The sequence below is a fragment of the Pseudoliparis swirei genome, chromosome 8, assembly GCF_029220125.1.
Source record: "Pseudoliparis swirei isolate HS2019 ecotype Mariana Trench chromosome 8, NWPU_hadal_v1, whole genome shotgun sequence".
NCBI lineage: Eukaryota > Metazoa > Chordata > Actinopteri > Perciformes > Liparidae > Pseudoliparis > Pseudoliparis swirei.
The window spans coordinates 3,730,475-3,747,863 of NC_079395.1; the positions used below are offsets into that span (position 1 = coordinate 3,730,475).

General features: G+C 45.8%; 1 protein-coding gene and 1 non-coding gene across 5 annotated transcripts; one reads left to right on the forward strand and one right to left on the reverse strand.

The window, feature by feature from the left end:
- Nucleotides 1–111: 111 nt before the first annotated feature.
- Nucleotides 112–17,009, reverse strand: LOC130198658 (ATP-dependent 6-phosphofructokinase, platelet type-like). 4 transcript variants are annotated; one of them, XM_056421913.1, is made up of 23 exons: nt 16,794–17,008; nt 14,072–14,145; nt 12,119–12,196; nt 11,793–11,982; nt 11,473–11,638; nt 11,332–11,376; nt 10,988–11,096; nt 9,621–9,716; nt 9,145–9,237; nt 8,801–8,926; nt 8,658–8,722; nt 8,425–8,494; nt 7,400–7,546; nt 6,473–6,543; nt 6,271–6,358; nt 5,353–5,505; nt 2,918–3,082; nt 2,133–2,194; nt 1,816–1,887; nt 1,477–1,588; nt 1,308–1,407; nt 1,119–1,224; nt 112–714 (listed from the first exon to the last, which is right to left on the reverse strand). In XM_056421913.1, the coding sequence occupies exons 1-23, from the start codon at nt 16,891–16,893 to the stop codon at nt 576–578; spliced, it is 2,427 nt and encodes an 808-aa protein (XP_056277888.1). In that variant the 5' UTR covers nt 16,894–17,008; the 3' UTR covers nt 112–575. The 4 variants fall into 4 exon arrangements, with proteins under 4 accessions (XP_056277888.1, XP_056277891.1, XP_056277889.1 ...); XM_056421916.1 differs by lacking the exon at nt 1,816–1,887 and adding an exon at nt 3,731–3,865; XM_056421915.1 differs by having other exon boundaries at nt 589–714; nt 1,838–1,887; nt 16,794–17,009.
- trnar-ucu (transfer RNA arginine (anticodon UCU)) lies at nt 10,412–10,503 on the forward strand. The gene is given in 2 exon segments: nt 10,412–10,448; nt 10,468–10,503. It is a non-coding gene; the product is annotated as a tRNA-Arg (tRNA).
- Nucleotides 17,010–17,389: the final 380 nt, after the last annotated feature.

The window sequence follows — 17,389 nt, forward strand, 5'->3', positions numbered from 1 at the left end:
TCGACATGCTAATAGGGGTTTATTTCCCGACTTCTCATGTGAATATTCCGACTTTTAAACTTCGGTCTCTTTTTCATCAATAGAAGAAGAAAAAAACTCAAACGATTTCAGAACTTTCCACACTAACTGCTTTATTTATTTACTCTGACGGGACACATACACACACACACACGGCGGGCTCATAAATGTAATGCAGACTACAACAAATACTGTAAAGAGCACACACACATCAACGTGGATACAGACGGTGACACACACGACTAGCTCAGCTCTCCGGGTTACATTCAAGTTGTAGACGTTTCTCACGGCAACGAGATCCTCCTCGTTTATATATTCTCTAAGCAGCTGGAGGGGTTTACGTTGATTTAGGGACTCAAAGTGCGTGATTGAAATACATAAAAGCTTCAACGAGGAGCTCATAAAATAAACGAAGTGAGGACTAAAACTGTAATACATAAGGAGTTCAGATATCAGAACTTTAATTGGGGATCGTTGTTGAAACGACCCGCCCTCACACTTCATCCGTCATGACGTATTTGCAGTGGAGACCTCCACCCTCTGGACCACCTCCACCCTCAGGCCTCTCTGGGGAGCACGCGGGTCACGTGCTCCAGCTGGCCGGAGTCGGACACGTCGTAGCTCGTCTTGTACTTGGCCAGGATCTTCATCAGGGGGCGGAGCTTCAGCCACCACTGCTCTTTAGGGATCCTGTGGCTGAGGAGATGACGTCAGACGGGATTAAAGAGGAAACGATGCATCTTTGACTTTTTAAATTACCATAAACAATATAAAAACACTGGATAGTATGACGATTTATGACATGCTAAACATTTTATAACTACTGTAAACATGTCATGACATATTACTATATTTAATACTTTATACATATGATAAATTACTACTTTATTAATTACTTTGTATACATATGACATTACTACTTTATTAATTATTTGTATACATATGACATTACTACTTTATTAATTATTTGTATATATATATATGACATATTACTACTTTATTCATTACTTATTATAAATGTTATAACATACATTTGCCTCTTGTAAATGTAATTTAATTCTGTGTTGCTACCCAGAGGAACTCCGTGACACGTAACTCACACAAAGTCGGTCTCGTCCCGGAGCCGAGAAACGGGCTGGAACACCAGCGCCCGGCAGCGCATCCCCAGCAGGCAGGCCGTGTCCTCGGCGTCCGTGAACACACGGCCTAAGACCCAGACGAGCGTCAGTCTTTATAGCACACACACACACACACACTTTGCACACACACACTCATTGAGTTGGGCTCACCTCCTTTGTAAGACTCCTTGAGCGTCTTGGTGATCCACTGGACGGCTTTAGCGGCAATTTTGGTGCCAAAGTTCCTATCGAACGGTGAAGGAGCTCCACCCTGGAGGCAGAACATCGTGCTTTAGTCACGGCGAGGCTGTGTGTGTGTGTGTGTGTGTGCGTGTCCAACCTGCTGCATGTGACCGAGGATGTTCTTCCTGCAGTCGAACACCCCTTTTCCCTCCTCGGTGTACAGCTGGTAGATGAAGTCAGTGGTGAAGTTCTCATTGGAGTTCTCATTTCTGAAACACACACACAGACACACACACACACACATTACAAGAGGCAGCAGCAGCTCATTGAAAAACCAAAGAGAACTGAGATGCTCGCTTGAAGGTAGTGGTTTTTTCACTTGGGTAAAGAAGCCTAACTAAGCGTCCTCAAGCTCCTCCCCCTTCTGCTCACGTGCCCTTGAGCCACTTGCTCGACGAAATTACTGAGGCACAATGTCAACAACACACATACACACCGTCCAGAAGATTTACACTCGCCCTGTTGTCCCGCCGGGGGAGATAATAAACGGCGTGATGGAGCAGAGGAACTGAAACCGCCAGACGGAGGACGTGAAGTCGCCGTGTTTCGGTCCGTTAGCCAAAGACGTATTATTATTATTGGAGCCAAGACAGTTATTTAGAAGAAAGAAAATGATAAACAGATGAACATGTATTCTGTCCTGTGAGTCTCACACACACACACTAAATAACGTGTGTGTGTGTGTTTGGCAATGAAAGTCGTAGAAATGTAACCGTAACTAGCTTAAATAATTAAAGAGACAGCGCGACTCACCGGAGCACCAAGCCCCTCTTGATGCTCGTCTTCATCTTCTGCGTCAGATGCTCCACGTTGGCCTGAAGACAGAGAGCGAGGAGGTCACACACACACACACAGAGAATGGAGAGGGTGCATGGTGACGTTTCCGCCACTAGGGGGCACTACAGCTGCAGTTTCTACCTTCGTGATGATGCCAACACAATAAAAAATGTGTTCACTTTTGATTTTGTTTCTCAATTCTCATCATTAATTTATTTTTTATGTAATTAATAGGATTAAAAAATATATATATATAATATAAAACTACAGAACAACTGCTTTTAAATTGTGTCTCCACACATGTCAGTCTCTCAGTCTTTTTCTTTATCTTGGCTCATGCTTTTATTTTATTTTTTTGGCAGATTTATAATGTATATTATTTATACAATCTAACGAAGAATTATTTCACTAAACAATACGTCTATATTCTGCTGCCACTTAACTGTGTAGTATTATTTGTAGATTACAAGGAAAATTAAATACAAATGTTAAAAAAACAAAATAAAAGAAAAATGTAATAAGAAGATAACATCACAAACATTTCATTTGTCGAGCTTCTGTATACGATCTTCAAACTGTAATAAAGTGAATAAAGATGTGTGACCCTCCTGAGACGTGATGACCTGATGGTGGCTTTAATAAAACATTTGAATTCACACTAAAGTCTTAAAGTAGACGTGGACTCTGACCTGCTGCTGGTCTTTAATAAAACATATATTATATTCACACTAAACACATTTAAAGGAGACGTGGACTCTGACCTGCAGGTCCCGGATGTCGAACGGCTCCTCGTAGATGTACACGGTGTCGGCGCCGGCCGCCAGCCCGCCCATGCTGGCCAGGTAGCCGCAGTAGCCGCCCATCGTCTCGATGATGAAGACGCGCCGCTTGGTGCCGCTGGCCGACTGCTTGATGCGGTCGCACGTCTGGACGGCAGCCGCACGTTATCGAGTTATTAACGAGCAGATTCACAGAAAATATATATATATACACACGCATAGGTATATATACCTACATATATATATATATGTACATATGTATATATATATATAATGTTGAACATTATATAATAAATAATTAATTATGTATAATATTTGTTATATTAACTAAAACATCGTAGGTTGTGGAAAATAAAACATAAATAAATATACATATATAATGTGTAAAGTTATATTATATCTGATAATTAATTATGTATTTACGTGTATATAATATTTGTTATATTAACTTAAATACTTTGGGCTGTGGAAAATAAAAATATATCTACATTATGTATGTATATATATATATATAATCATCATTAATTTGGATATACTTTACTAAGTGGGTTCACAGAACAGTCCAGAGACTAAATGACATCACTTGTTACTGTAAAACCAGAAAAGACAAAACATTGTTATTGAAATATAACAAAGACAACATCTCGTATACGACTCTTTCACAATAAAAGCATTTCTGTGATTTGAGACACACAGACGGCGCCACACACACATTCCTCAAAAGTCAACACAACACGAGCAGCTGGCGCACGATGCATTATGATTCCCCCCCCCCCCCCCACGCTGACCCCTGACCTCCACGATGGCGTTGAGGGCCGTGTCGGCGCCGCACACGTTGTTACTAATGGTGGCGGGCAGCATGCACATCGGGATGCTAAGCTCCTCGTGGTCGGCCCGGGCCTCGGACAGCTGCAGCAGGGACTCGAAGGCCTGGCGGCCGCAACACGGGGTTAGACCACCGGGGGGGGGGGGTAGCTACACTTCTGAGGCCCTGTGAGGGAGCGACTACAGGAAGTGGTCAGGCTGCTCCTCCGGCGCTCTCTTTCCACTCAAACAGTTTGAAACTGCTTGTTTTCTGGGAGCTCCGAAGTCGCCGAGCGAGAAACCGGCTTTTCGGCCGACGTCACGTGGAGCGTCGCGTGTTTACACGACAAACGTCTCCGGAGACGTCGAGATAAACTCGGAGCGTGAAGAAGGAAAAAAAAGACGAAATTATATGACGGTAAAAAACTAAAAAGAGATTTAAAGACACGAAGGGAAGAACTGAGGATGCAGCTCTGTAACGTGTGTGTGTGTGTGTGTGTGTGTGTGTGTGTGCTGCAGGCTGGCTCTCTCCAGGAGATGGGGGCTTCTCATTGGCTGACACTGAGCCTTGTTGACGCGTAAAGATAAAGACTGAGGGGGGGGGGGGGGGGTCTCTAGAGGCTGTGTGAGGCGGGGTTGGGGGTTGGTGGGGGGGGGCAGCGATGTTTCCTTTTATGCACAAGAATGCAACGAGGGGCTCAGAGATAATACGAGCGACGCCGGCCCGCCTCGTTCCTCGACCGCATGCAGACTCAGAGCCGCTCGGATCCGGGTACTTACCTGGGACCTCCGCTGACCACCAACAACAACAACAACAACCACAGCCGGCGTCACTGACGTGAGTCTGGATCCTCCCGAGCAGCGGTCAGGGGGCCTGTGGCCGACCTTCCCGTTGTCGTGGCGATGCACCGACCCAAGTCGCTGTGCGAGTCTTTGTTTGACAACAAACACGCCGGCTGTTTGCTGCATCAACGAGCCGACGTCTTCACCGGTGAACCGAATGAACGGAGCGGCGGCAGGAGAAGCACAAGAGAGTCCTTTTGAACCGATTTATTATCTCGAGGAGAAATGAAGCCCAATTCTGCTCCACGCATGACAAACAGGACTCCACTGAGCGAGGCGCCGAGATCGAGGACCGATCGGATCGATACTCAGTCCATATCCAAAAGCTACTTTTTATTCAAAGTTGGATCGGTGCGTCCCGATGTCTGCAACAGCCCGACAGTAACCTTCAGAACCGACTCAATAAGGCTGTATGTGGAGCATATATATATAAAAATATATATCTATATATAGATACATATATATGTGTGTGTGTTTTGAGTTTTGTGCTGCACCAGTATCACGACCCTCCAGTACGGCGTGGTCAGCAGCCGAGGGGTTAAGACCGTACGAGGGTCCGGTTCCCTGCGTGGACACAGAAAACATGGCCGCCCGCCGACACCTCTCAGCAACAATATTATGGCGCCGCCCTCAAAACGGCGAGACCCCGCCTCCGGCTGCGGATCAGCGAAGCCCCGAAACTCTCGATCAGGCCGGGTGACGATGACGACGATGACGACGCACACACACACACACACACACAGGTAGCCCTCTAACCCAGCCACACTTACATCGGTGATGGCGTTCAGCGCGGTGTCTGAGCCGACGCTGAGGTCGGAGCCCGGTATGTTGTTGGAGACGGTGGCGGGGACCATGACCATCGGCACGCACAGCTCGGCGTGGCGGCCCCGCGCCGCGGAGAGCTCCAGCAGTCCCACGTAGGCCTGCAGCGGTGAGAGCCGGCGTCTTATTGGTTGGCGTTGGGGGAGGAGGAGGGGGGGGGGGGAGAAACTACATCCTGGGGACCGCGATGTGAAAGCAGAGCTGGCTGAGACGCACGGACACTTTAAACGTGGAGGATCACTGGAGCGAAAGGGGGGGACCTTAAATTGGGGGCGGAGCTGAGGGAGGCGGGGCCTGTTGGGGGGCGGACGGATGTCGGGGTTACCGCGGTCGGAGGAGGGGATGAGACGGGGAGAGGAGGTCTGGGAGAGAGCCGGGCCAAACGGGGAGGACGGAGAGACTCAGGGGACGCAGACATGTGGGTGTCGGGGCTTCTGAGCACAAATATACAGAATATATTTAGATTTATTGATTTATTTTTTAAAGGCCAAAATGTTATATTTAATATTAATTTTCCCAAATTTAAGAAGTTCCCAATAAAAAAAGTGGGTTTGGCTCGGCCGTGAAGTCATAACCAAATGTGGACAGACGACGAGCCGAGGACCTTTAAATGTGTCTTTCTATAAACTTGGTTATGCAATAAAAAAATAAAAATTTAAAAGAAAAAAATTCTGTGAATCAGAAACGTTAAACAACACATGATGCATTCAGAAAGAGACTTCAATTTAATTACTACTAAAGATTTCTGATTTTATAGGAGCTAAACTGAATTTTCCAAACTGTCAGAATATAATAAAACATTTATTAAATAGTGATTGAGCATTTCTTTTAGTTTTCTCTCTCCTTCCCGACGTCACACAGCGTACCTCGAATCCTCCGATGACCAGCAGAGCGTTGATGTTGTGGATCTTAATCTGCTCAGCGATCTGTTCCAGATGTTTCCCTGGAAGAGTTCTAGCATATCAAAACAAGGGAAATATAATTGTTGTTTTTATTGAGTTAATATGAGAAACCTTACAAATGTGAGACTATACAGAACTTCTGTTATTCGTTGACATCATGACTCACCGCTTGGTGCCCAACAGCGAGCCCCCCTGGCCAGTCCAGCCCCCGACGTCGCCCCACTTGATCTCCTCGATCTGATTTTGGGACAATTTCAGAATTATTCCCACTATCGTTTATTTTTTTGCGAACCTTCCCGGTGTCGTTGTTGTCGGTGATTCAGTCAGAGAGACTTTCTGGACCTGTGGACGGTGTCACTGTGGACAGGAAACAATGACTGGGAACCGGTTTTCAGAATAAGAGACTAAAAGGTTTCGTTGAGATTAAAGTCACAAATTTAATGTATTCACAAGATGATTTTGCATTTGCTCCTAGATCGCTGAGGGATGAAAACATACAAAATTAAATAAAAAATTAAATAGAAATGTACAAATTAAAAATAAAATATAAAAATTATATATATATATAATTATTTTTTTTAAATACATTTTTTAATGCTTTTATTTATATATATATGTATAAAATTTGTATTCTTTACATTTCTATTTTATTTTATATTTTATTTTTTTTAAACTAAAAGATTATATATATTTTATTATATATATAATTTTTTTACAATTTTGTAATTCAATTTTTATTCTTTACATTTTTATTTTATTTTTATATATAAATATTTTTTTCAATGAATAAAATAAGATAGATGCAGAAAAGACAGTTTCCGGACCAATCCCGTCTAAAGGCGAGTCGCCTCCTCAGTGGTGTAAAGTTCAGGTGAACTTCTACTTGAGTAACCTAGCAACAGTTTACACAGTGTGACTAATATTGAGTCAAGGTGAATGAACTTCTCGTGCACGTGAGTTCTCACAAGACGTCGACTATGACTGACCAGCGTCACGTTCTCAGACTTCGGCCTCTGTTGTTCTATTAATTATTAAAACGGCTTTCAGACGTTGGACCCAAACCCGGCATTGTTCCTGAAGCAAAGACTCTGACCTGGCCCTTGGAGAATCCCTCGAAGCCGTCGGTCACCGCGAACATCTTGTGGCCCTCGGAGATTCCCACTCGCACGGCGGAGCGCACGGCGGCGTTCATACCGGCCGCCGGGGCGCCGACGTTCAGCACGGCCACGTTGAAGGAGCTCTGGGGATGGAGAGCGGAGGAGCAGTCACACACACACACACACACACACACACACACACACACACAGAGTCAGAGAGCGAGTACGCACGACACACACACACACATGGTGGAGGAAGCGGCAACACCTGGCACACAGTTCATCGGCTGCCTGTGATGACCCCCCCCCATGAGGCGGTGTCCTGAGAGCTCGGCGTGTCTTCTTTCACACATATTTAGAAACAACAACATGTAACAGCTGCTGACACTCGTTACGGAAGTCTTTGAAGAGGTTTCAGTATTTAGTTTTGAATTTTTTTTTAAATCAGCAGTAAGATGTGGATTATTTCCTATAAAAATAATACTAATAAGAGTGTGTGCAGCGCCTCCTCAACGTTCCGGGGTCCAGGCTGGAGACTCACGGCCGGTTTTAAGACCCCCAACCAGAGCTTTGCTGCTCGCTGCCAAGAGCGTCTGACCAGGAACATTAAAATATGATCTCAGCGTGGAGAGACGAGAAGCCAAAGTCCTCCTCCTCTCCTTCTTCTCCCTCTCCTCCTCCCTCTTTCTCTGCCTCCTCTTCCTCCTGCTGCTCTCTTCCTCCTCCTCTTTCTTCTCCCTCTTTCTCTGCCTCCTCTTCCTCCTGCTGATCTCTTCCTCCTCCTCCTTCTTCTCCTCCTCCTCCTCCCACAAAACCCCCCCCCAGACTGTGTTAGTGTCACAAAAGGACCGCAGCCCCCACAAGGCACCTGACCAGGAAGTACCTGGTGCTCCCTCCAGGCCTCTGAGCCGCTGGAGGAGGCGCATGGCGTTACGCGGCGAGGACAACGTGTGGCTGAACCTAAACTAACAAATAAAGTGTCTTCTAGATCCGTTTACTGCTTTTGAAAGAGTGAACTCACATTGGGGAGCTCAGAATCGGCTTTGCGGTTGGAGAGGAGTCGGTAGGTGCTCAGGTTGTGTTCGAAGCTGCTGCAGAACCCCGACGAGGAGAACAAAGGAACGTCAGCCAGCGTAGAACCATAGGAAACGACCTCTTCGTTTAAGCCGTGGACTTATTTTTTGTCGGTGATTTAATCCGATATTTTAAATCACAAACCGGAAGAAGTTGAAGTAAAGAATCATAATAACAAACCTGCCACGCAGTCTCACCGCCTCTTCAAATTTCTTCTCATCCATGGCCTTCTGGACCTCCTGGGTCTGAACAAAGAAGAGCGTCAACCATTCATGCTCCGTCTGTTATCACATACACACACACACACACACACACACACTCACCATCTGAACACACTCCATAAGTGGCAGTCGAACTGCCTGGTTGCCGACCAGAGACACAACGCAGGCCGGGGTGGTGGCCGAGGCCTCCAGTAACGCCAGCACCGCCTCCACGCCCATACGACTGGCCTGCAAGGGTCAAAGGTCGTCTCAAGGTCAATACGGAGCAGCAGGATGTCGGCAGTGTAAATAACCATGTATGGGGGTCGGGGGTTTTCCGAAGCTCGAGACGTCGGGGAAGGAGAATAATCATGTTTTGACTCGTCTCAGGAACTGGAGAGAATTTCTCGTGAACTTTTTTTTTCCTCCCCCATTGAGACGTAATTTCTAAAGATATCGTGACTCACCAGGATCCTGTCGAAGGCGGAGGGCGTCCCGCCTCTCTGCACGTGGCCCAAGATGGTGACCCGGGTGTCGAAACCCAGGCAGCGTACAACCAGCTGGGTTTGGAGGGACGGTAGAATACAGTGAGCTTCATAAAAGGAACGGCGTGCAGTGATATCCAGTGTACATTCATATATATTATATCATTATACTCACGAGTTTTTACTAAACACAGGGGAAAAATGAAACTCAGCCATGATCTAATATAACATTCATTTTTTTATAGCAACTTGTAATCAAACAATCTTAAGAAAATGCAGGAATAAAAACAAAAATGTGGTTGCAAAGGGACAAAATGGAAACAAGATTTTTTTTTATAAAGGTGGGGATGTTTTAGAAAAAATAACTAATCAAAAATAACCGAATAAGAATGTGAAAAGTCAACATAACAACAATGAGGGGGAGGAGCATGTTTCTGAGGGTCCGTGACTGTACTTACGTCCTTGATATAATCAGGAGTTATGGCCTTGTTGTGGGAGTCTATGGCTCCCTCAGCTACAATAATAATGTTCAGCCTTTTCTTATCAGCGAGGTTCTGCAGAGACGCGAGAGAAGCAGAAAGGAGTTGAGGAACATGACAGAAAACGTCAACGACTGACACACATGCACGTCTTTAAAATAATAAATAATAACACCAGCAGCATTGTAGACATTTAGTTGTTTGTCTTTCTCCAGCAGACACTCGCCACATTGTGGAGGGGGGACGCTTTAATATCTACAGCGAGCTGAACCTGTTTATTAGCTTTAATTATTAATTGTTAGCGGGTTAGCTTCAATATGCTCGGGAGCAGCGGGCTCTGCGCCCCCTGACACACGTGAATCGAAGGATTTGAACAAGATGTACTGCTTGTTTGCGACAGCCAATCATCAGACCGTCTGCCACCACGTGTCCTCTGTAGCCAATCAGAGCTCCTATGGCAACCACGAGACAACCGGAGAATGTCCGCTGTAGCCAATCAGCGCTCGTATCGCAACCAGGAAGTACCCGCAATATATAACGAGCTCACGGAGACTCACGATGATTGACGAGAACACCCGACTAAAAATTGTTTACGTCCGCCGACGTTTCGACGGTTGAATACACGTTATGTGACATATATTTCCTTCCCGTTGCTCGGCAACGAGCTTACCCGCCAGCTAACGTGTCTTACCGTCGATAAAACCGAGAGCGAGTGAAAGCCGTGTGTGCGTGTGTGTATCTGAGCGTGTGTGTGACTAGAGTGAACAGCCGGCTCTGTGGCGCAATGGATAGCGCATTGGACTTCTAGCATGTCATATGAGATGATATTCAAAGGCTGTGGGTTCGAGTCCCACCAGAGTCGTCCCTTTTTTAGTCACTTCACATTAAATTACTTTGTAACTCATTATAAAAGTTCCCAAATTGGCACCGAAGCGCGGAAAAAACAAAAAAATTCTTTTAAAAAGTCACTTGGTGAATAGAATGTAATTACTACAGTGTGTATGTTCATCTGAGTTATTCATTATATTGCGTGTTATTCGCATAAGTAAAAAAGTATTAAACCGAATCGCATGAAATTGGGTGGGATGATAGGTTATTATCCGGGGACCATTTGATTAGATTTTGGGATCGATCGGGTCAAAGGTCAAAGGTCAAGGTCATGAAAAGGTCAAAATCTTCTTTTTACCATAGCGCGGTCAATTTATATCCAATTGGCATGCAAATAATGCCAAAATGTTCATAATTCAATGCCCAATCTTGTGATATGCGAAGGTATGCGCTCTACCGAGTGCCCGTTCTAGTTACATATGTCACACAATACATATAAAGATCAGCTGATTTGTTACCTCAGACAGTTTCTGACACATGTTGTCCTCCCAGCCGTCCTCGGGAGGCATTTCTGGGATAAATACCCAGTCTGCACCGCAAGACAGGGCACTGACCAGGGCCAGGTATCTGTGCACACACACACAAACACACACACACACGCACACTTTAATGATCACTTGGAATCTTTACTTCTCTCTAACAGATATTTCACACATGCCTCCCTTATCAATATATACCAGGCGGTGACTGGTTTGGTTATTGATACCGAGAGTGCCGCAGCATATTTAACTAGCGTGCGTACGCAGACCCTCCTGTGTGTGTGTGTGGTGTTCAAACCTCTGCCTCAGAGGGGAGAGCCTACCCGCAGTGTCGGCCCATGACCTCCAGCACAAATGTCCTCTGGTGGCTGGAAAAGACGGTGAGAAGCGAGAACGTCACGAACAAGTCAAGAAAAGAGCGGACAAAAAGACGTCGCCGCGAGGGGGGCCTTCGCTCGGCTCACCTCTGAGCGGTGGTCATGATGGCGTCCACCACCTCGATGATCCGGTGCAGCGCCGAGTCGGTGCCGATGGTCATGTCGGTGCCGCAGAAGTCGTTGTCGATGGAGCCGACCATGCCGACGATGTGGAGCTCCGAGTTGACGCGGGTCGCCTCCTCGTCGATCAGACCTGAGAGAGAGAGAGGGGGGGGGTGAACTCTCTTGACACCTGCAGCGATGAGCCCCCCCCCCCCCCCCAGAGACGAGGAACCTCGGTCCAGGAGATACGGTTCTTCTTGGAGTCCGAGCTGGCCCGACCTCTCCGCTGACCTCTGGGCGCTCACCTTGCTGCAGCAGCTCGTCCAGCAGGCCGCTCCACTCCTCCCGGAACAGGTTGGCGCCGGTGAGGCTGCCGTCGCCGCCGATCACACACAGGTTGGTGATGCCGCGGCGCACCAGGTTGTGCGCGGCCTTCAGGCGGCCCTCGCGGACGCGGAACTCCTTGCAGCGGGCGCTGCCGATGACCGTGCCGCCCTGGAGGGGAGACGGCGAGCGCAACCCGAGGTCACGTCACGCGCTTTGGTTTCGCAACTGTTACGCAATCCGCTTTGAGACAACGGAGGTCGCCGGGTCTCGGACACGTGGTCGGGGGGGGGGGGGGTGGGCTCACCACTTGCAGAATGCCGGAGACGCTTTCCCACGTCGCCTCTTTGATGTTGTCTCCTCCGTCCACCATGCCCTGGTAGCCCTGAGAGGAAGAGACACACACGGTGAATGACACACACACACACACACACACATGGTAGTCAGGGGACTATATGAGTGACTTTAGTCTTACCCTGAGCACTGACATGTACGGCAATGTTGCTAATTGTTTTTTTTATTATCAATTCAAAGAATTTTATTTAAAATAAAAATCGATATAAAAATGTATTAAAAAAAATATATTAAATGTATATAAAAAATATATACTATGACTATAATTTTATTAATTTTTTTACAATGTAAAAAAAAATCCCACAGTCATAATTTCTGAGACAACAAAATATTTTTAAACTTCTTTCAAAAAACGATTACATTATGAAATGTAAGTCGTCACATTGGAGGAGCTGGAAACAGAGTGTGTGTGTGTGTGTGGCACTTTGGATAGTTAACGTTCCGCTGTCAGTTGACATTCTGCTGGTCGACAGCGTGAGAACCAAAACTCTCACCACGTTCCCCTCGAGAAGCTTTTGTAGCTCTGCTGTTTTGTTTACGCCGATGCAGAGCCAGAAGAGAAAAGAAAGGCGACTTGGCACTCAGCCGTCGTGACTCACAGCCGAGCGGCCCCCGGAGCCCGAAGGGTGAGGTGGCCCCCGGTAATCCAATTACAGCCACACTGAGACCACGGCCACTCTCTCTACGCCATCAGCGCGTATTTATTCTCAGACGTGGTTTGAAGAATAATAATTACATTTTGTGTGCAACTTGAAGTTTTTATTATTATTATTATTAACGTCGGTGAACACTTCACATTTTTTACTTTTCACTGTCTGTGTGAAGAAAGAAGCTTTCGGGAGAAACGCGTGATGGAAAAGTCATTAAAAATAATAATGCAAATAAAAATTTAATTAAAATGTAATTTTGAAATGTCTAAAGTACAAATTTATCAAACAAAATAAAGAATTCCGCACAATATAAATGTACGGATTTTAAGGTCATTGCAGATGTTTTTTATTATTTTTTTGAAGAAAAAAAACCAGACTAAAGATTAAATGAATTTATGAAATTAAAGAAAAATTACAAAATTAAGTAAATAATGAAATCAATAAGAGAAATAAATAATGAAATAAATATTAAAATAAATAGTATAATAAATAATGAAATAAATAATTTAAAAAAAGATTATAAAATAGATTAAAATAAATAATAAAAATAAATACAATGAATATTCAAATAAGTAATACATTAAATAATACAATACATAATAATTGGGCATTATTTTTAGTAGCCGTGTTGTAAACAACGTGATCTGTGTGTCATCAAACGCACTGAACTCAAATACCGAGAGCTCCACGTCACCGTTTGTTTACTCGAGCCAACGGACCCGACGGGGAGCTGGAACAGTTCCAGTGGGCAGGAAGTCACGTTTCCTCTGACAGGAAGCGTGACACGGAGAGCCTGAACTCCGTATCCGCCTCCGAAATAAACTCCACCGCGATAAAAAAAGTACAAACGTCTCATAATCAGAGACTTTTTCTCTCATCAAAAGATGAGGTGTGCACGGCGACGCGTTGGAAGGAACCGACGACTCCTCGAGCGTCTTCAGAGGAGCGTTTTGTGATCTCACGTTTTGGTTTTCTATATTTTTATTTCACGGCATCGACACGCCGACTCCGTCTTCCATCCTCTCGGTAAACCCACAATAAATATGGATTTTTTGTAAATGTACATCGATGCAAACATTCAAGTGTTGGAAGAATAATTATTTTCTGAACCCCCAAAAAACAACAAAAAACAATAAGCTTTCAAGAAATTCACAAACAGGTTAATCGTTGTTTATTCGCTATTTTTCCTCAACTAATGATCTTATTAAATATATGTATTGACTGTTGTAGCGTCTGTCACGCCTCTCAGGACTCACCTCGTGGATGAAGTAGACCTTGGCCTCCACGTAGATGCCCATCCGGACGACGGCCCGCACCGCCGCGTTCATGCCTGTTGCCGGGCAGAGAGCAGAGGGAGAGCCGAGTCACTGTCACATGAATAAAGTATCATTCATATATTAACCAATCAGCTCCGGGCAGCGCGGTAACCGACAGTTATTATCGTATTTATTAAACTTCACGGAAGCTTCTCACTGTGGTTCTCTCACAAGAAAACACTTTTTATTTTCCCTGAACTTATTAATATATTAATATTTAATAAGGTCAAAACTCACAGAGAGAGAATACCGGCATAAACAGACCAGCCAAGGACAAGAGAGGTCAAAGGTCAACGGACAGACAGACTTTTGTAGAAGAGCTCGACAGACACGCTCTGCCACGCCTTCTCCACTCTCGCCTTCGCCACGCCATCACGCCACGCCACGCCACGCCACGCTACGCCACGCCACGCTACGCCTTCGCCACGCCATCACGCCACGCTACGCCTTCTCCACTCTCACCTTCGCCACGCCATCATGCCACATTCCGCTACGCCACGTGCTTTGGCCCTTATCTGCAGACGGCGTGCGGGGTGTGACTACTCTCTGGAAGACAACGTGTGGGTTCTGGCTCGGACAGAACACAAACCCACAGGCCCGTCTGGTGGAACCGGCCGACCGGCTGGCGGGACGAGCTTCACTCTCAGAAGATGAAACGAGGGAACGTTTGACATTCTTGTCAGGAAATAAATTACTTAAATCAATAATGTTATTTTTTTACGTCAATCGATGGATGCAAACAGAGAGGGGGTGTGTGTGTGTGTGTGTGTGTGTGTGTGTGTGTGGTCTATTATGCAAGCTGCGCCCATGGGGGTGAGCGGACGTTGCTTGGATACCAGGCCGGATCTGATTGGTGGAGAAGAATCTGGGCAAACAGCAACACAAAATCTTTAATGAGTTCAACGAGAAGGAACACAACGGATGAGCCGAGAGTCACGAATAATGGTGACCTGTGTGTGTGTGTGTGTGTGTGTGCTCCCCGGAGTGCTCGCTAAAAGTTGCCATGACAATCTTGTGTCCTCTCGCAGCGAGGTCAGGGGTCACCGCAGAAGATCACGTCAAATTAAAAAAGGATTTGAACGTCTGACCTGGGGAAAAAAATTCAAGATGTCAAATCGTTCCGGGCTCTCTCGACTTTCACGACCACCGACCGATGTTGTAACCGCCTATTTGAGGTGTGCACGTGTGTACGTGTATATTATAGTCACGGGATGTTGCTGAGCATTCTGGGTAATCTTCCATCGTATCTTTAAAGAGTCCTGACAGGAGTTATGAATGGAGAACCATCGATACGCCGAGGCGCACGAGCGACTCCGAGCGTCAACCGGTGGTGATTAAATCTCCGCCAGGAGGAGCACGTGATGCTGTTGCACGTGATGCTGTTGCACGGTGACGAGCTCCAGCCGACAGGGACACAGTGTTACGTAACAGCCAGCCAACGAGACGAGAGCGGAGGGAGGCGATGGAAGAGCACGAGACGGATCAGCCATACGGGGGCAGGGTGGCATGTAGAGGACTATATGAGTGACATAACGCCACCCCCCCCCCACCCCTGAACATTAATTATCAGTATAAAATATAATATATTTATTAAGTATTAAACCCTAATGACCCTTGCATTCATGTAACTCCCCCTCTCTGTTCTTCCCCACATCACTCCGTGCCCGGTCCCCCCGCCGTGAGAACAAGAGCAGTAAAACGGACCGGAAGTCGATTCGCTGGAGCCGCCCTTCAAAATAAAAGCGCCGCGGTGCAAACTGGAACGTATGACGTTTACTGCGAAGGCGTTTTCCCGGAAGTGGGCTCTTTTGTACTTGACACTTTGTTCTTCTACACATGAACTGTAATCACGAAATAAATAATGAAAACAAAAATGATTGATGAGAAGTTAATTTGATCGCTTTATAGGTCATCTAACTTTTAAAAAGCTAAACAAGTTCGATGGAATTACACAGGAAACCTCAAAAAGTACTTCAGTAAGACAGTATGAAGTAAATAATATACTAAAATATACATATATTTGTTTTTTATGTCGTCTTAAAGTAAGGTCATTACATTCTGACTGAGCTCTTTATGAGATTACACCGAAACATCAGGATCCACTCCAGGTTGACGATTACGTTTTAAATCCTCGTGCACGCGCGTGTCCGTGCACGCACGCACGCACACACACACACACACACACACACACGCGTCATGCAATATCCATATAAATGCAATGGTGCAGGATGGAGGGGGGGGTGGTCTTACGTAAAAGATCACTTGTTGATATTAGTGCTGCTGCTCCAACTGATTAAAAAGCACCTATTAAGTCACGTGTTTAACAGACTTATTATAAATATAAATATTATATTATATTATTATTCTCCTGGATAAATATTAGAACATCCATGTTAAAAATAATAATTTAAAAAAAGACAACCTCTCGAGGCCACACATCCATTATCGGACAGCTCCTGGTCGTTTAAGTGAACGCTTGGAATCAAACTAGCTTTATAATAACTACACTGTGGAATAAATGACAACCGTGAATCCCGTGAGTGTCCCCGGTGCCGCACCGATTAACGGAATCTCTCATCTCAGCTAACGGGAACCCCCCCCCTCCCCACCACCCCCCCACCGCTGCCGCTGCTGTCCGATAATGGAACCCGGGGGTGCTTACCTTGCGCGTCTCCTCCGCTCGTGAGCACCGCGATGGATTTCCCGGCGCCGGACAGATTCTCGATGAATTTCCGCGTGTCCTGCCGCTTCGGTGCCGCCATGTTCGCCGTCGCTTGCCTTCGACGCCCCCCCCCCGCGCGCGCGACCCTCCTTAAATCAAACGGTTCGGTCCTACAGCCCCACTGCCGGTATCTGCGCGTGGAGTCGGACTGCAGTGGTTACCGCCCTGGAGTTTCACGTACACGCACGTATATAGTCCTGATCAAAGATTGTACATTAGGTGTGATGACTCACTCTCTACTTTATTAGGATACAGCACAGAAGTTACCAACAACATATGAGTTGTTTAACCATATTTGTGTTGTTGGTCGCATGCAGAGTGGTCAGGTTCATAGAGAACAACGGCTCACAATTTTTAAAAGTATTTAATGTACATAAATAGACACACAATGACCACAAAGACGCACAAAATGACCACAAAAACACACAAAAGTGATGGATATTAATCAACTGAACTACAAATATTCTCCCCAAAGTGATTCTGCTATGAATGCCATTGTTTAAAATAAAGAAATAATTGGTTCCTTCCATCGGATA

Coding starts and splice junctions, on each gene's coding strand:
- LOC130198658 (XM_056421916.1), bottom strand. CDS start 16,893: ATGGCGGCACCGAAGCGGCAGGACACGCGGAAATTCATCGAGAATCTG. Junction 11,377..11,472: donor ATCATGACCACCGCTCAGAG/GTGAGCCGAGCG, acceptor CGTCTTTTCCAG/CCACCAGAGGACATTTGTGC. Junction 9,717..10,987: donor TGTGTCAGAAACTGTCTGAG/GTAACAAATCAG, acceptor GCGTCTCTGCAG/AACCTCGCTGATAAGAAAAG.